General features: G+C 44.5%; 1 protein-coding gene across 1 annotated transcript in view; it reads right to left on the reverse strand.

Annotated features, from left to right (window-relative positions):
* ascc3 (activating signal cointegrator 1 complex subunit 3) overlaps positions 1-18,868 on the reverse strand; it is a 220,671-nt gene that overhangs the window by 81,523 nt on the left and 120,280 nt on the right. Inside the window, exon 16 of the mRNA XM_074654885.1 lies at positions 16,979-17,113. Coding sequence (XP_074510986.1) covers positions 16,979-17,113 — 135 coding nt within the window. The remainder of the gene's footprint in view (positions 1-16,978; positions 17,114-18,868) is intronic.

An 18,868-nucleotide genomic window follows, 5' to 3' on the forward strand; every position in this document is an offset into this window, starting at 1 on the left:
TTAATGTAATGTTAATGTCTCCTGACTGCCGCTTCTCCCTCTGTCAGCTGTCTTTCTTCTCGTCTTGTTTTGTTTTGTTGCTGTTTATTCACTGTTCTCCTGAGTTTTGTTGTGTTCCGTCTCGTTCCCACTCTTGTTTTCCGTCTTTTGTTTTTTCCCTGTGCTCCCGTTCGCTCCACTCTCCTCGCTAGCTAGCCGATTAGCTGCTAACTCGCTAGCGGAGCTGCCCTGCATGTTTTTCTGTCCCCCTCAACTCCTCCTGGACACTCTACCACTGGAATTACAATAATCATCTGGCTGTTCTCCTCATCATCTGTATACATCTGTATCGTGAGTACCCCCCCCCCCCCCCCCCTGTCTAACGCTACCCTGTGCTGCCTCTACCGTCCCTCTCACCGCTAACCCGTCTGCTAAACCATGGAACCATCAACCCTACTCACCCCTCTCCTGTTGTTTCTTACACTACCCCCCCTGCCATTCAAAGGATGCCCCTGGTTCCCACAGTTGTTTTGTCCCCCCATTACCTCCTCCCCTCCCCTCCCCTACTCTCGCTGTCAACTCCTCAGCCTCAGGAAAAACTACAGATTATCCTCCACTGCTCTCTCCTCTGCTCAATCTGCTGGAATCCTCATCTGCAAATGCTACCTTCATCGTGGCCCCAAACACAACCGTCATCTCCAGTCATCCATTACCCCCATCACCCAGACATACAATATCCAAACCATTCACCCCCGCCGCCCCCCCTCCACTGCACCCCCCCACACTGTGAACCTAGCAAACCTCAAACCTCTCTAGCGTGCCCCCATCCAACTTTGCCCTCCTCAACACCCGATCACTCAACAACAAAGCCCCCATCCTCCATGAACTCATCCTGGACAATTCACTGGACTTCCTCCTGCTCACTGAAACCTGGCAACAACCCAATGACTTCTTCTCCCTCAACCAAGCATCCCCCACCAACTTCGGCTACCTCTGTAAACCCCGCCCCTCCCGTCATGCAGTATTATTCAACCGGAACCTCAGGACCACCGAACTCACTTTCCCTACAGTCACATCATTCGAATCCCTCGCCTTCAAAACCTGCTCCACCACAGTCATCCTCATTTACCGCCCACCTAAACCAAATTCCTCCTTCCTCTCCGATCTGTCTGAACTCTTCACCCAAGCATCATCCCTCCCCCTACCCCTACTGCTACTGGGCAACTTCAACATCCACATGGACTCCCCCACCTGTAAACTTGCCTCTGATTTCTCCACTCTACTGGACAACTTCAACCTCACCCAGCACATCACCTTCCCCACACACAATAAAGGCCATAATCTAGATCTCATCTGCTCTGTCAACGTCCCGGTTCTGAACATCCACCCATCCCCCTTTCCCCTTTCTGATCACAAACTCATCCAATTCACAATCCCTTCCCCAACACCCCGTCTGCAACTCCCCAGAGTCATATCATTCCGTAACACCAAGTCCATCAATCCACTCCATCTCTCCGACCTGCTATCTACTGCCCTCCACCTGGACCCACCCCCCACCTCGCCTGATGATCTCACCAACCACCTCAACGCCACGCTGTCTGCCTCCCTCAACTCACTGGCCCCCCTGAGAACCAAAACTGTTTCATTCAACACCTCCTCCCCCTGGTTCACACCCCACCTCAGAAAACTCAAACAGACCGGCCGCCAACTAGAACGCCTCTGGAGAAAAACATCACTCATTGTTCACCTCGAAGTCTATAAATCTCACCTCATCACCTACAAAGACGCCATCACTGCTGCCAAATCTGAATACTTCTCCACCATCATCAATGACCTCAGCCGTAACCCCCGAACCCTCTTCTCCACTGTCAACACTCTCCTCAAGCCCCGTGCCAACACCCTCTCTGACCCCTCACCCGACCTCTGCAACTCATTCCTTCAGTTCTTCAGCAACAAAATCACCACCATCAACAACTCACTGTTCCCCGTGTCTGACCCAGCAGCAACCACACCGACCCCTTTTCTCTCCATCCCTCTGGACCCCCTGACCCCTCCCCCCCAGCGCCGCCTCTCCCGGTTCGACCCTGTTGACTCAGCAACCATTGCCAAACTCATCAGCACATCCAAACCCACCACCTGCTCCCTCGACCCCCTCCCCACTCCCCTGCTGAAGTCCTGCTTCCCTGTCCTATGCCCCTACCTCACCGACCTCTTCAACTCCTCACTGTCCCTCGGAACTGTCCCCTCAGCCTTCAAAACTGCTGCTGTCACCCCCACACTCAAGAAACCTGGTCTCGACCCCTCCTGTCTCAATCACTACCGCCCTATCTCCAACCTCCCCTTCCTCTCCAAAACCCTCGAACGCCTCGTCTCCACACAGCTCCAATCCCACCTGCATTCCAACAACTTGTTTGAACCCCTCCAATCTGGCTTTCGCCCCCTCCACAGCACAGAAACTGCACTCCTCCAAGTCCTCAATCACCTCCTCACCTCTGCTGACACCGGAGCCCTCAACATCCTCATCCTCCTGGACCTGAGTAGAGCCTTCGATACCGTATGTCACAACATTCTTCTCACCAGACTCCAAGACATCGGTATCGAAGGTACTGCACTCAGTTGGCTCCGGTCTGACCTCACCAACAGATCTCATTTCATCTCCCTTCACAACAACTCCTCTGCCACATCCACAGTCACACAAGTGTCCCCCAAGGCTCTATACTCGGTCCACTCCTGTTCATAATCTACATATTCCCCCTCGGTCAGATCCTCCGCCACTTCAACCTGGACTTCCACTGCTATGCTGATGACACTCAGATCTACCTCAGCACCAACACCCCCCACAACCCACCCCTCTCCCACATCAACTCCCGCCTCTCTGCAATTAAAACCTGGATGCAACAGAACTTTCTTAAACTTAACAGCGACAAAACAGAACTCCTCCTCATCGGCTCCAAATCCACCCTCACCAAAACCAACAACCTCACACTCAACATCGATGGCACTTCTGTTTCCCCCTCCCCCCAGGCACGTAACTTTGGTGTTATATTTGACCCCACCCTCTCCCTCGAGCCCCACATCCGCCAATTGGTCAAAATATCCTTCTTCCACCTTCGCAATATCGCAAAGATCCGTCCCTCCCTCACACCCCCTGCAGCAGAGAAACTCATCCACGCCTTCATCTCCTCCCGCCTTGACTATTGCAACTCACTCCTCTATGGCATCAGCAACACCTCCATCAATAAACTCCAACTGGTTCAGAATGCAGCTGCACGACTCCTCACCCACACCAAATCATGGAATCACATCACTCCAGTCCTGAAAGATCTTCACTGTCTCCCCGTCTCCCACCGGATCTCATACAAAATCCTGACCCTCACCTACAAAGCCCTCCACCAACTTGCCCCCCCCTATCTTTCTGACCTCCTCTCCCCCTACCAACCTCAACGGTCCCTCAGATCCACTTCAGCTGGTCTACTTTCCACCCCCAAGTCCAACCTCCGCAGCTTTGGGGACAGAGCATTCTCCAGGGCAGCTCCCAAGCTCTGGAACTCCCTCCCAAAACCCATCAGAGACTCCGATTCCCTCGCCATATTCCAGTCCCGCCTCAAAACCCATCTTTTCTCCTCTGCTTACTTGTCGGCCCCCCTCCCCCTACCTATTTGTCCGTGTGTTTGTATGAGAGTGTGTCTGTGTATGTCGCCTGTTTTTTTGTCGTTCGTCTACTGTTTGTCTCACACCGTTTTCCCCCCCCGAATGTGTAAAGCGTCTTTGAGATCCTAAAAAGCGCTATATAAATTTAATATATTATTATTATTATTATTAATGTTAGCCATACATTAATGTTAGCTTTACATTAATGTTTGCCATACATTAATGTTAGCCATATATTGATGTTAGCCATACATTAATGTTAGCCTTACATTAATGTTAGCCTTACATTAATGCGAGACTTACATTAATGTTAGCCATATATTGATGTTAGCCATACATTAATGTTAGCCACACATTAATGTTAGCTTTACATTAATGTTTGCCATACATTGATGTTAGCCATACATTAATGTTACCCATACATTAATGTTAGCTTTACATTTTTCCCTCAATTTGACCAATTGCCCCAACATTACCGTCTTGCTACTGATTGGGGTGTAGACAGAATCAGGTAGTGTGCACAGACCAACAAGTATGAGACGCTAGTGCTGATTCAAGGGCATGATCCCTCACTGGCATCCCACCGATGGTCACTGCCATTTCCGTTCCATGGTGCAAAGCTGGAAGCATGCGAGGTGCTGCTTATTATACAAGCTTCACCTTTAGTTCAGACTGAATCGGTTCAGTTTGAATGAATGTCTGCCTTTGAGGATGTATGACTGTATGTATGACTCATCCAGTCTCTCTGTGAAGGCCCACTTTCCCGCCCTACCTTCGACATTCAGAACAGGTGTGTAGAAACGTGGTCAGACGACACAACGTACGACCTGTAACAACTTACGACCTATAACACTTCACATATATATTCTTTGGCACCTTTTACACTATTGTGTGGCAGTTTATTTGTTATGCTGGTACCCTTCCACGCATTGTGCACTGATTTATTCAGATGACAATTTCATAAAATTGACACATTAGAACAAAAAGCAATCCTACTATGCTGTCTGAATCTATATATGTCCTAAAAGCAGGGCAAACTGTGGCCTGGTGGGAGTCCTCGGGGCCGGGTTGAGACCCACAGGAGCCAGGGAAGGTAGGTAATTGAAATGCTGTGGCTGAGGCTTTGCTTTGAGGTGTCAGAGTGTGTTACAGCCATGCTTCCAGCCTCTAATCTAAGGTGAGTTAGCGCTGATGTCTGCTGTGCCATGGCTGTATTTGAGATGGCAGTGACCTAAGCTCCTGATCAGGTCCCATTAGGCCCTGCCACTCGCTGCTGCTCCTGCTGCAGAGCTCACTGTGTCCACAGACAGCCAGCTGCCAGCTCCACTCACCGTCTGCCGTCGCTGTGACTATGTAAAGAACAGCCAACAGCAGAGCTGAAATCAACTATTCAAGAGGTCGTCAAACCTTCTCTAAGGACCACTAAATAGACGTAGTTGTAAGTAACTGCTTTTACATACTCCTGGATCCCTGATCCTTTGAGTAATAGTGTACAGGAGACACACAAGCAGCAAATTACAGCTTCAAAGCTGAGATTTCAAAGTGTAAAATCACACCAAAAATGTGGCAATGATACCCGAGATCTTTGGTGAAGAGAGCCACATAGGTGGCATCCCTACCAACACTGACTGTCATGAGCACCAAAACTATTCATTTCCTTTTTTAGATTGACACAGGATGGCTAATTGTTGATTTCATTTAGTGGCCCTTGATAGTCCTAATGTTTAGTGCTCAGAGAGGCTGACTGTTACTGCTGGATAGGCAGGAGAGAGTGGGAGGATGAGTTTCCACTCACAACTTCTCTACACAACTCTTCTATCACTATCTGCCTCTACCTCTTCATATTCCATTCTGTTTCAGCTCCATCAAAGGTGGATATTTACCAAACCTACCACTAAACATTTCACATTAAGATGTTTTTTTTTACAGTGTGGTGAGGTATTTTTCTACTGATGTAGTGAATGAGTTTAGTCCGTATTTATCTGGTTTGCATTAAGTGCCACATTTTGCACATCTCTGACAAGCACTGAAAGGCTAAAGAGATTGTTCTCTGTCGCTATCTATAGGTGGGGAGATGTTAAATTATGAAATGTTGCTATCTATAGGTGGGGAGATGTTAAATTATGAAATGTTGCTATCTATAGGTGGGGAGATGTTAAATTATGAAATGTTGCTATCTATAGGTGGGGAGGTGTTAAATTATGAAATGTTGCTATCTATAGGTGGGGAGATGTTAAATTATTCAATGTTGTCAGCTCAACATAAAGATGGGAGATTAAAATGGGATTAAAGAAGGGCTCCAGCTTCAGGAGATATAAGTGTGGGAGATTAATGGTAGTTCTTAAACCTTTTAACAGATAAAACAAATATCTACTTATTAAGTATTTAATTGGCTTCAATCATATTGCAGTAGGCTGGACCTACTGTGAACCGTTAAAAATCTGAAACAAGAATTACCGGCTCGTGGTTGGATGCTTCTGCCAACCAGTCAAGTTGCAGTTCACATCCATGTCTGTCCAATATGTCATCACTTCATCATTTATTTGACTTTTGTGTCTAATTGTCATAATTAGCTATTTAATTCTTGAGTTATGGCCAAAAACGTGATTTGTGACGTCATAGTGACCTTGACCTTTGACCACCAAAATCAAATCAGTTCATCCTCGAGTCCAAGTTGGTGTTTGAGCTAAATTTGAAGAAATTCCTGAAAACATAATGCCTCTGGCCACAATGCAGTTTGACTGGTTAGCAGCTAAAGAAGAGCCACAGAAATGTCCCCATGTCCCCAAACGTTGCTGTGCCACATTTCCAAGATGATCTCCTGCCATCAGAGTCCAGAGTCCACAGGAGCTGGATGCAAACGCTCCTCTATCCGCTCTGCTATCTTTACGGGGCAGGTCTGCTATGCTTACATCTCTTAAGCATGAAATTGAGCTATAAATGCCTGTATTTATTGATAATTGAAATTAAATTAATATTTAGTGATGCTTTTCAATTTGGACTTAACATAATTTGCCTCAAGAGTAGTTTATCTCGTTTGTCTACATCACTTTTCCTACGCAGCCTATGAAACAGAAGAGGGGATGCTATGGTCGTCTTATGTTAATATACAGATATTCAGAAAGAAATTATAGATACAACATAGAGACAAGACGGTGGGCTGCATACAAAACAACTGAAGTACCAAATGGATCAGAAATGAGCTGTAAACTTGTTTTCAACTTGTTTGTAAAGCACCCAAAATGACGTCAAACCATCTCTAAACAGTGTTGGAAAGAAGCCATGGAAAGGCCTGAATAGTGTTGGAGGCTACTTTTAAAGTTTAACAATATTTATCTTATTATATGTCAAGTAATGTTAGAGGCCATGTTTGTTTGCATGCGTGTCTTGATGTGTTTATGATACGAGTGTTCTTGAACATGGTGGGTGGACCGGCCGATTTAATGCTGACGAAGAAGTAATTCAAGAGGAAGATGGACTTGCTATGCACGACCATGAGAACTGGTAATACCAGAAGAGTGAGACTGGATGGAGATCCACTCCGTTTTCTTTACACTGTCCCAATGTTTTACAAAGCCGCGCTTCTATTTCAGGCAGCCATTTTTATGATACGTGTGTTCGTCTCTCCGCTGTGTCATTCCTGTTCTCCAGCAGCCTTTGAGTCGCCGCTCATTGTTGTTGATCGGTGTACCGCGGAGCTGGTTTGGAACGGTGACAGGTTGTCACGGATCTGACGCAGTGAAAGGACCGGTGGTGGACTAGAGTTGTAAAAATAGCACCAATGAAAGCAAACACAGACATTAATGAGCCTCCGCTGGTGTTGCTGTGGAGTCCCTGGAGGCTCCAGTGTGTCTGCATCGGCGTGTCTTGTCAAACAAAATGACATGAAAGCTGCACATCTAAAGACCACAGAGATGGAGAGTTTAAAGAGAGAGAACAGATGAAGGTGTGTCAGTTTATCTGTACTGTCTTTCTCTACCTTTACAGTACGTTAACACTAACTTAACACTCCTTCTTAAGTTATATTGGTCCCAACTTTAATAGACTAATCTTTCACACCGCACACCCTGAATGGCCATCATTGAAACCGTACATTAGTGCTGAAGGTGCTTCCCAGCCCTCAACAGTAACCTATAGGTCCGTAACATCACTGTGTAATGGACTCATGGGACCACAAGGTGTCTCTTAACCTCCACAGCAGAGCTCCTCTCTCCTCTGGAACAAGTCACATGGTTTCATCTCCGAGAACTGGATATTAAAAAAGGAGGGAGACGGGGGGGAGGTGAAGGGAAGAGAAGGGAGAGGAAGGTGGAGGCTGGACTGTCAGAGTTGGAGCAAATGAAAGTCAAACGGTCTCTGGAATACAATACTCTGTGGGGGTGGGGGGGCTTCAGGCAGAGGTTCCCTGCACTTACTGTAGGTTGGGATTAATATGATGTGATTTACACCATCACACTTATTTAGCTACGTCTTCATATTTACATTTAACAGATCATAAACTATGTTTATTGTGATTCATATCTATAGCTTTAGCTGTTATAATACCTATGGGAGGGGGGGTGCTACGGCACAGAGAAATATATAATGTCAGGTTTTGGCTATAAGGACAATACTTGTCAGTAGTATCAATACATAGTTTTGTATATATATCTTTTGACAGAAAATTAATTGGCAACTATTTTGATAATCTATCAAGCGTTTATGTCACTAGTTCTGACTTCCTGTTTTTCTTTGTCTGAGGTGATAGTGGACTGAATACCTTTAGGTCTCAGGTGATAGTGGACTGAATACCTTTAGGTCTCAGGTGATAGTGGACTGAATATCTTTAGGTCTCAGGTGATAGTGGACTGAATACCTTTAGGTCTCGGGTGATAGAGGACTGAATACCTTTAGGTCTCAGGTGATAGTGGACTGAATACCTTTAGGTCTCGGGTGATAGAGGACTGAATACCTTTAGGTCTGAGGTGATAGTGGACTGAATACCTTTAGGTCTCAGGTGATAGTGGACTGAATACCTTTAGGTCTCAGGTGATAGTGGACTGAATACCTTTAGGTCTCAGGTGATAGTGGACTGAATATCTTTAGGTCTCGGGTGATAGAGGACTGAATACCTTTAGGTCTCAGGTGATAGAGGACTGAATACCTTTAGGTCTCAGGTGACAGTGGACTGAATATCTTTAGGTCTCGGGTGATAGAGGACTGAATACCTTTAGGTCTCAGGTGACAGTGGACTGAATACCTTTAGGTCTCAGGTGACAGTGGACTGAATACCTTTAGGTCTGAGGTGATAGTGGACTGAATATCTTTAGGTCTCAGGTGATAGTGGACTGAATACCTTTAGGTCTCGGGTGATAGTGGACTGAATACCTTTAGGTCTCAGGTGATAGTGGACTGAATATCTTTAGGTCTCGGGTGATAGAGGACTGAATACCTTTAGGTCTGAGGTGATAGTGGACTGAATACCTTTAGGTCTCAGGTGATAGTGGACTGAATACCTTTAGGTCTCAGGTGATAGTGGACTGAATACCTTTAGGTCTCAGGTGATAGTGGACTGAATATCTTTAGGTCTCGGGTGATAGAGGACTGAATACCTTTAGGTCTCAGGTGATAGAGGACTGAATACCTTTAGGTCTCAGGTGACAGTGGACTGAATATCTTTAGGTCTCGGGTGATAGAGGACTGAATACCTTTAGGTCTCAGGTGATAGAGGACTGAATACCTTTAGGTCTCAGGTGACAGTGGACTGAATATCTTTAGGTCTCGGGTGATAGAGGACTGAATACCTTTAGGTCTCAGGTGACAGTGGACTGAATACCTTTAGGTCTCAGGTGACAGTGGACTGAATACCTTTAGGTCTGAGGTGATAGTGGACTGAATACCTTTAGGTCTCAGGTGATAGTGGACTGAATACCTTTAGGTCTCAGGTGATAGTGGACTGAATACCTTTAGGTCTCAGGTGATAGTGGACTGAATACCTTTAGGTCTCAGGTGATAGTGGACTGAATATCTTTAGGTCTCAGGTGATAGTGGACTGAATATCTTTAGGTCTGAGGTGATAGTGGACTGAATACCTTTAGGTCTCAGGTGATAGTGGACTGAATACCTTTAGGTCTCAGGTGATAGTGGACTGAATATCTTTAGGTCTCAGGTGATAGTGGACTGAATACCTTTAGGTCTGAGGTGATAGTGGACTGAATACCTTTAGGTCTGAGGTGATAGTGGACTGAATACCTTTAGGTCTCAGGTGATAGAGGACTGAATACCTTTAGGTCTGAGGTGATAGTGGACTGAATACCTTTAGGTCTCAGGTGACAGTGGACTGAATACCTTTAGGTCTGAGGTAATAGTGGACTGAATACCTTTAGGTCTGAGGTGATAGAGGACTGAATACCTTTAGGTCTGAGGTGATAGTGGACTGAATACCTTTAGGTCTGAGGTGATAGAGGACTGAATACCTTTAGGTCTGAGGTGATAGAGGACTGAATATCTTTAGGTCTGAGGTGATAGTGGACTGAATATCTTTAGGTCTCAGGTGATAGTGGACTGAATACCTTTAGGTCTCAGGTGATAGTGGACTGAATACCTTTAGGTCTCAGGTGATAGTGGACTGAATACCTTTAGGTCTCAGGTGATAGTGGACTGAATATCTTTAGGTCTCGGGTGATAGAGGACTGAATACCTTTAGGTCTGAGGTGATAGTGGACTGAATACCTTTAGGTCTCAGGTGATAGTGGACTGAATACCTTTAGGTCTCAGGTGATAGTGGACTGAATACCTTTAGGTCTCAGGTGATAGTGGACTGAATACCTTTAGGTCTCAGGTGATAGTGGACTGAATACCTTTAGGTCTCAGGTGATAGTGGACTGAATATCTTTAGGTCTCGGGTGATAGAGGACTGAATACCTTTAGGTCTCAGGTGATAGAGGACTGAATACCTTTAGGTCTCAGGTGACAGTGGACTGAATATCTTTAGGTCTCGGGTGATAGAGGACTGAATACCTTTAGGTCTCAGGTGATAGTGGACTGAATACCTTTAGGTCTCAGGTGATAGAGGACTGAATACCTTTAGGTCTCAGGTGACAGTGGACTGAATATCTTTAGGTCTCGGGTGATAGAGGACTGAATACCTTTAGGTCTCAGGTGATAGAGGACTGAATACCTTTAGGTCTCAGGTGACAGTGGACTGAATACCTTTAGGTCTCAGGTGACAGTGGACTGAATACCTTTAGGTCTGAGGTGATAGTGGACTGAATACCTTTAGGTCTCAGGTGACAGTGGACTGAATACCTTTAGGTCTCAGGTGATAGTGGACTGAATACCTTTAGGTCTCAGGTGATAGTGGACTGAATACCTTTAGGTCTCAGGTGATAGTGGACTGAATATCTTTAGGTCTCAGGTGATAGTGGACTGAATATCTTTAGGTCTGAGGTGATAGTGGACTGAATACCTTTAGGTCTCAGGTGATAGTGGACTGAATATCTTTAGGTCTGAGGTGATAGTGGACTGAATACCTTTAGGTCTCAGGTGATAGTGGACTGAATACCTTTAGGTCTCAGGTGATAGTGGACTGAATATCTTTAGGTCTCAGGTGATAGTGGACTGAATATCTTTAGGTCTGAGGTGATAGAGAACTGAATATCTTTAGGTCTGAGGTGACAGTGGACTGAATACCTTTAGGTCTGAGGTGATAGTGGACTGAATACCTTTAGGTCTGAGGTGATAGTGGACTGAATACCTTTAGGTCTCAGGTGATAGAGGACTGAATACCTTTAGGTCTGAGGTGATAGTGGACTGAATACCTTTAGGTCTCAGGTGATAGAGGACTGAATACCTTTAGGTCTCAGGTGACAGTGGACTGAATACCTTTAGGTCTGAGGTGATAGTGGACTGAATACCTTTAGGTCTGAGGTGATAGAGGACTGAATACCTTTAGGTCTGAGGTGATAGTGGACTGAATACCTTTAGGTCTGAGGTGATAGAGGACTGAATACCTTTAGGTCTGAGGTGATAGAGGACTGAATATCTTTAGGTCTGAGGTGATAGTGGACTGAATATCTTTAGGTCTCAGGTGATAGTGGACTGAATACCTTTAGGTCTCAGGTGATAGTGGACTGAATATCTTTAGGTCTCAGGTGACAGTGGACTGAATACCTTTAGGTCTCAGGTGATAGTGGACTGAATATCTTTAGGTCTCAGGTGATAGTGGACTGAATACCTTTAGGTCTGAGGTGATAGTGGACTGAATACCTTTAGGTCTCAGGTGATAGTGGACTGAATACCTTTAGGTCTGAGGTGATAGTGGACTGAATATCTTTAGGTCTCAGGTGATAGTGGACTGAATACCTTTAGGTCTCAGGTGATAGTGGACTGAATATCTTTAGGTCTGAGGTGATAGTGGACTGAATACCTTTAGGTCTCAGGTGACAGTGGACTGAATACCTTTAGGCGACTGTTGGTTGGGAAACATTCAGAAGACATCACCTTAGGATTTAAGACATTGTGATTGATATCTTTCCCCATTCTCTGATCATTTATTAATTAACAATTAATCAAGAAAATATTTGTCAGAATCAATAATGTAAATAGTAGTTCGTTGCAGCTGTATTTGCTAGGGTTACTTTTATGAGATCTTTATTTTTTTTGTTGGTAATTTAAATCTTTACATCATCAAGCATGTAAGCTGTCAACCACAAGGCAAACAACAGACATGTAAATGTGGAATTCATCACGCACCCCTAACTGCCAACACTATTAGCCCCCCCCACAGTGTACTGTAATGTGGTACTACAAAGTAATCACACTACAATTACTGTAAATGTCGTCTTACTTTCATTACACTGGAATTTGAACAGAATTTCCTTATCATGTTTTTAAAAACAAAATCCGGGTGGCATTATGTTTCCTTCAAATAGGTAATTAGTAATTAGTTGCCGATGTTCGGCAACAGGCTGTTTTAAATGAACAGGCCCTATATACATATCAAATAAAGATATTATAATAAAAAGATATAAAAAAGATATTGTTATAACAGTCCATAATAAGTGTACATTTCTCCTAACAGTGTTAGTTCTGTCCCACAGAGTTGATTAAATGTAAATCAGGCTCACGGGACAAACTCTGGGTTTGTGCTGACCTTCAGCACATCTGACTGATCACCAGCAACACTCAACAACACAGCCTTCCCTGGATTTTCTCATGTTAATTGTAAATGACAATCACAGAATCAGAGGCACTGTTCCCCTGTCACACACACACAGTTTTCTTTAGAACACACCTTTTTAATAGCAATAAATCAATCAATAAATCAATATAGTGTCCATATTATGATCAAAAGGCAGGACTGTAGGACTGTTGCATGAAATGCCCTTTTCGAGAGCACTTTCTGAGCGTTTTCATTATTTTACTCAACAGCACGTTATAATCGTTGGCTCACCAAAAACTGTATTTAACAAGAATTGATTAGAGTGGGTGCATTAAGATATCTAAGCTTGATTGACAGCCTCTCCAACCCCCTGAGATTAAGCCAATTAAATAACATTAGGAGAGAGAGAATATCGTGGAATCACTTCTGACTTTCAAAGCTGGATAAATAAATGCTAAATTATATGACTGACCTTAGAGGTGCTTTATTTCACTGCATATGCATATTGGAGATTAAAAAACACCTATAAATATTAATGTGGGGCAATTTCCAGAGTGCAAATAAGCAGTGCATTATCTCTGTGTGGGCTTAGAGTGGAATCAGCCCGATGCCTCCTCCAGACCCAAACACTCACCGACGGGCTAATGGAGTGGATAATACTCATTATGTTGGGACACAGGCAGATGGGCTATAGGAGTGAAGTAATGTACAGTTAGTGCATATGCAACAAGATTCATTCATGTACAGATACTGCTTTTAAAGTGCTGTTTCAAAGACTAACCAGGCCACAACGTACCATTTTTAGTCCCCCAACGTAATCTCATGTCTCTATTTCCACTTTTAGAAAGCATGAAAAGTGATCTGATTTGTATACATATCCCATTTAAATAGAGGAGAGATTAGAGGCGCATCAATCTTAGCTCAGCCCCGGGGAACGAAGGAAAAGGTTACTAAATTTATCACTCTGCCTTCTGCTGCAGCACATTTAAATATGGGAGTTGGAGTCTGACTGACCATCCTCTGAGGGAGAATACAGCTCCACCTCTGTGTACTCTCACAGCACAGAGACCATTAATTACACGCACACACACAATCAGTTTCCTGCTTTCATGCCTGCCCACACATACAATATACTGTAGCACCACAACTGTGTGTACGGAGTGACAGTAACGATGAGCTGTGTGTGAATCAGAGGATCCACTGCTCTCTTTTCTGTCGTCATATCTGTTCTTTTTGGCTTCGCTAGTTCAGTTTCCACAACCAGATACTGTGTGACTCTCAGTGTAAACATGTGGAGCAGGTTAGTGTCTGAATAAATACAAGTTTAAACAAATGAAAATCAATCATTGTTTGTTGGCTTTATGTTAAATTCTGCTGCTGTCTTCCTCTGGTTTTGTTGGTGTGTCACATCGTATGGGGGACGGAACGGACAAATTCCAAAATTCCAAAAAGCAGCACAGCGAGATTTACATGCACATCCTTCCAAAATATGTGTGGCTGGACGGTACGGCTCTGCTTGGCTCAGTTTTGGTAACAGGTCCTTTTCTCTAGCTGTGTTTCCACTGCAGATAGTACCCTCAGTGGAGACGGGATTCTCAGTTCATCGACGTATCAGCGACACGTGAAACTGCTGTGACATCATCGTCAACGGCCACCAAACAGAGGATCGTCACTTTGTCAATAGTAAGGCGTAGTGTACGGTGTAGTTTTGCGAATTGCCATTTTTTAAGATCTGGGTCGAGTGAATTAAAAATTGTGGTTGCTATTAACGGTGGCTTGGCTATTTAAAATGTCCGGTTTGTGCAGGATGTCCTGTGTGACGATTCCCTCCGACCAATCAATGGTCTGCAGTGTTTTAACTCCACCTTCTAGTATCGGCTCAGCTCACTTGGAACCTCGACCGAAGTGGTACCAAGAATGGAGTGGTTCTATTGGTATCATCCACAACTTTTGCTAATGGAAACGCAGAAATAACCGTTCTAATGTGTAACGAGCTGAGCTGAACTGAACCGCATGCTCATTAGTGACTACTTTTGGGGCTAGTTGACAAACTTCTGTAGATGGCAAGCTAACCACTAAAACACTAGCCAGCTGTAAACACGCCTGCAGTAGCCAACCACACCAAGCAAGCTAGCTACAGTATGTCTCTAACCAGACAAGAAGTTCAAGTTTATTCAAGAGATTCAGTTTAGTGTGTCTCTGGCTATACGCCATGCCTTCTTGTGGAGCACTTTTTACCCCAACAGGACAGTAATGTAAGGCTACATCTACACTAATACGTCCATCTCCGTCCATCTAAGACTATCTACGACCATCTCCGTCCATCTAAGACTATCTACGACCATCTCCGTCCGTCTACGTCAATCTACGACCATCTCCGTCCATCTATGTCCATCTCCGTCCATCTCTGTCCATCTCCGACCATCTACGACCATCTCCGTCCATCTCCGTCCATCTACGACCATCTAAGACCATCTACGTCAATCTACCATCATCTCCGTCCATATACGTCAATCTACGATCATCTACGACCATCTCCATCCATCTACGACCATCTACGACCAACTACGACCATCTACGACCATCTCCGTCAATCTACAACCATCTACGACCATCTACGACCGTCTACGACCATCTACGACCGTCTACGTCGATCTACGACCATCTACGTCGATCTACGACCATCTCCGTCCATCTATGTCCATCTCCGTCCATCTCCGACCATCTACGACCATCTCCGACCATCTAAGTCAATCTACCATCATCTCCGTCCATATACGTCAATCTACGATCATCTACGACCATCTCCATCCATCTACGACCATCTACGACCAACTACGACCATCTATGACCATCTACGACCATCTCCGTCAATCTACAACCATCTACGACCATCTACGACCGTCTACGACCATCTACGACCGTCTACGTCGATCTACGACCATCTACGTTGATCTACGACCATCTCCGTCCATCTACGACCATCTACGACCATCTACGACCGTCTATGTCGATCTACGACCGTCTACGACCATCTACGACCATCTACGTTGATCTACGACCATCTCCGTCCATCTACGACCATCTACGTCGATCTACGGCCATCTACGACCATCTCTGTCCAGATGAGCGTTTTAGGGCTGTTTTAGAATAAATCTCCGTCCATACTACCACGCCTGAAAACGCATATCACATGACCATTCACGTACACTGGGCATGTGTGTGCCGGTGTAAACAGGAAGCAGTGCTGGACACAGAGTTGATGCTAAGCGCTCCAATAATAGCTTTCTTAGTAGTAGCTTTATAAAATGCAGAATTTAACTGCAGAGACAACAAGGTCAGCAACGCCTGTAACTCCTTATACATGTTGAATTAACCGCCGGTGGTCGAGGTTGATGTCGTTTGTTTTCTTCTGGAAAAGGTTCATGTGATGGGGCGTGACGAATCAGGGAAGGATGTGTCATGACTGATGAGACCCAATCAAGAAGAGAACGTGGGCGTCTGCGTCGTCGTGTTCAAAGGTCTCTGTTTCTGTCCGTCCAGACTAAAAGGCAACCCCGGAGTTCTAAAACTAAAACGGGGTCAGCAGCGTTTTCAAATGTCGCCATGACAGCTTCAGGTCAGCGCTGCCTGGGCGGTTTGCTAACGCAGCTGCACAAATTTGTGTGTCACAGTTCACTAAAGTTACAGCTCCATTGAGTAAATTGCACAGATTTACTTGACAGAGCAATTCCATTGAAATAAACCGATTATCACTGTATAAAGAGTGGTGTGACCGAGCCTTTTGTGTTTTAACCTCAAGGTTATGTTTTGGTTGCTGTTTTTGACCCAGTTCACTTTTTTGTTTGTGTAATTTAGTTTTCTGCATATTTTTGTCTTGAAAAATGAAAAACAGTTGGCAGCCAGCATCACACACACCACAACCTCTGGTATCATTTGCCCCGGCATTTATCTTCCAGGCTTTGAACATGCTAAATTACTATTTGGGAAGTCCAAAATATGTCATCTGATACCCTGACAGCGCTAACTGTGTTCATATCATATATAATCATATACAAGCCTACTATGAAGACTGTCTAAATATCACCGATAGAATAAGGAATTCATCTACTTTTCTAGATGAGTACAGGAGAACAATCTTGCTAAACACCGTTAATATATATTGATAACTTTTCTGCTTGTAAAGGGATTAAACAAAGATTCTACCTGTTTCTCACACTGGCCGTAGTCCGATCCCTGGTCTGGTTGAAAGAAGCATATTTCTCCATGGTTCTTTGCCATCTCGATCAGCCCCATGGCCGTCCTCACTGTGGCATTGCGAGCGTGGACAAACACCATCACCTGAGGCACACAGAGATACAAGGTGAAGAGGTTCCTAACATGCATTCAACATAATCCCACAGAGAAATTCAGCTGGTGCTGTGATCATCTATCTGGTCTAAAATGTCAGACGGTGGAGGAGAGCTCCTCCCTTAGTTTAGTCTGCCTTTGTGCTGGTGCTGTTGGAACTTGTATTATTAAACCAGTCACCCAGACATACAGATGGGTGACAGATTCAAATTAAAACCCAACACAAAGTATCTTAAGATGTTGTTCTATAGAACAGCTTCAGCTCTCCTCGTCATAGACTCTTTGAGTGTGTGGAACTCTACTGGAGGGATGATCAGCATTCTTTCAAAAGATAGTTGATGATGGTATTTTCATACACCTCCAACCGTTCAGTGATCTGTATGGAAACATCAGCATCAGTTATGGTTTCTCCTTTCATTGGTGATGCGTCTCTATATGGACACTTTTATGCTCACCACATCTATATTTATAGATGTAGTAGGTCCATTCACACGTGTTTAAGTCTATGTTAAAACAACAGTCAGAAGCCCATATAGTAGAGAGTTTCCTTCCTAACATGCCTCTAATGGAAGTGATGGTAGACCAGGGGTGCCCACACTTTTTCAGCATGCGAGCTACTTATAAAATGACCAAGTCAAAATGATCTACCTACTATAAAAATGCAAAACATATATTTATTTATAAATATATTGAGTATTCTTTATATGTACAATATATGTTGGTGTACCTTGCATAACTGCATGAACCCATATTGTACAATATAACTCTGTACATTTTTTGTCATTACCTTACTCTGATGACTTGCACTGAATGGAATCAGCTAGGGATGCATAGTCCGGACAGTAGCTGCTGATAGCCAGCCTCAAGCACACTTCCAAATGATCATCAGTCAAGGTGGAACGGTATTTGGACTTAATAATCTTCATGTGGGAAAAGGCTGACTCGCATAAATAAGTGGAGCCGAATAATGCAGTCATGGAGGTAGCACATTTCCTCATGTTGGGGTACTTTTCCTCTGTGAGTAAGTTCCAGAACTGTCCATGAGCCCTGGACTTAAGCTGAATGTCAGTTTGTAGTGTCAAAATCTCATCCTCCACTCCAGATGAGTTCAGGTGAAACAGTGTTGCAATTTTTGATGCGAGTGAATTAACCTCAGCATCTTCCCGAAAAGGGTAGCACATGAATGTAGCGACTGGCTCCAGTAAAACAAAGTCTTGAAAGCGTCTGTCAAACTCTGACAGACAGTTCTCAATCTGCTCTGTGTAGCGTGCACTGTCAAGTTGCACACACGCCTTGCCTTGCGTCTCCAGCTCTGACGCGAGGTTCTGGAAGTTTGCCAAATCATGGCGCTGCATCTTTGAGGACAGATGTTGCATTTTCCGTTTGAAAGCATTAACTGAGCTGATCATATCGATTACGATTTTGTCTTTTCCTTGCAGCTCTACATTCAGGTCATTTAACATGTTGGTCAGATCGGTTAAAAATGCTAAGTCTAGCAGCCACTGATCGTCATTTAGTTGGTTGTATTCTGCATGTTTAGCTACACGGAAAAACTCCTTAATCTCCGGACAGAGCTCTCGAAATCTTTGCAGGAATTTCCCTCTACTAAGCCATCTCACGTCAGTGTGTAGCAACAACTCAGAGTGGTCGAAGTCAGCCTTCTCCAGATGCGCACGGAATAGCCGTCTTTGAAGAGATCTGGCACGAATAGAACAGGCGATCTTCATTGCCACATCCATTATCTCT

Source organism: Sebastes fasciatus, chromosome 12 (genome assembly GCF_043250625.1).
Source record: "Sebastes fasciatus isolate fSebFas1 chromosome 12, fSebFas1.pri, whole genome shotgun sequence".
NCBI lineage: Eukaryota > Metazoa > Chordata > Actinopteri > Perciformes > Sebastidae > Sebastes > Sebastes fasciatus.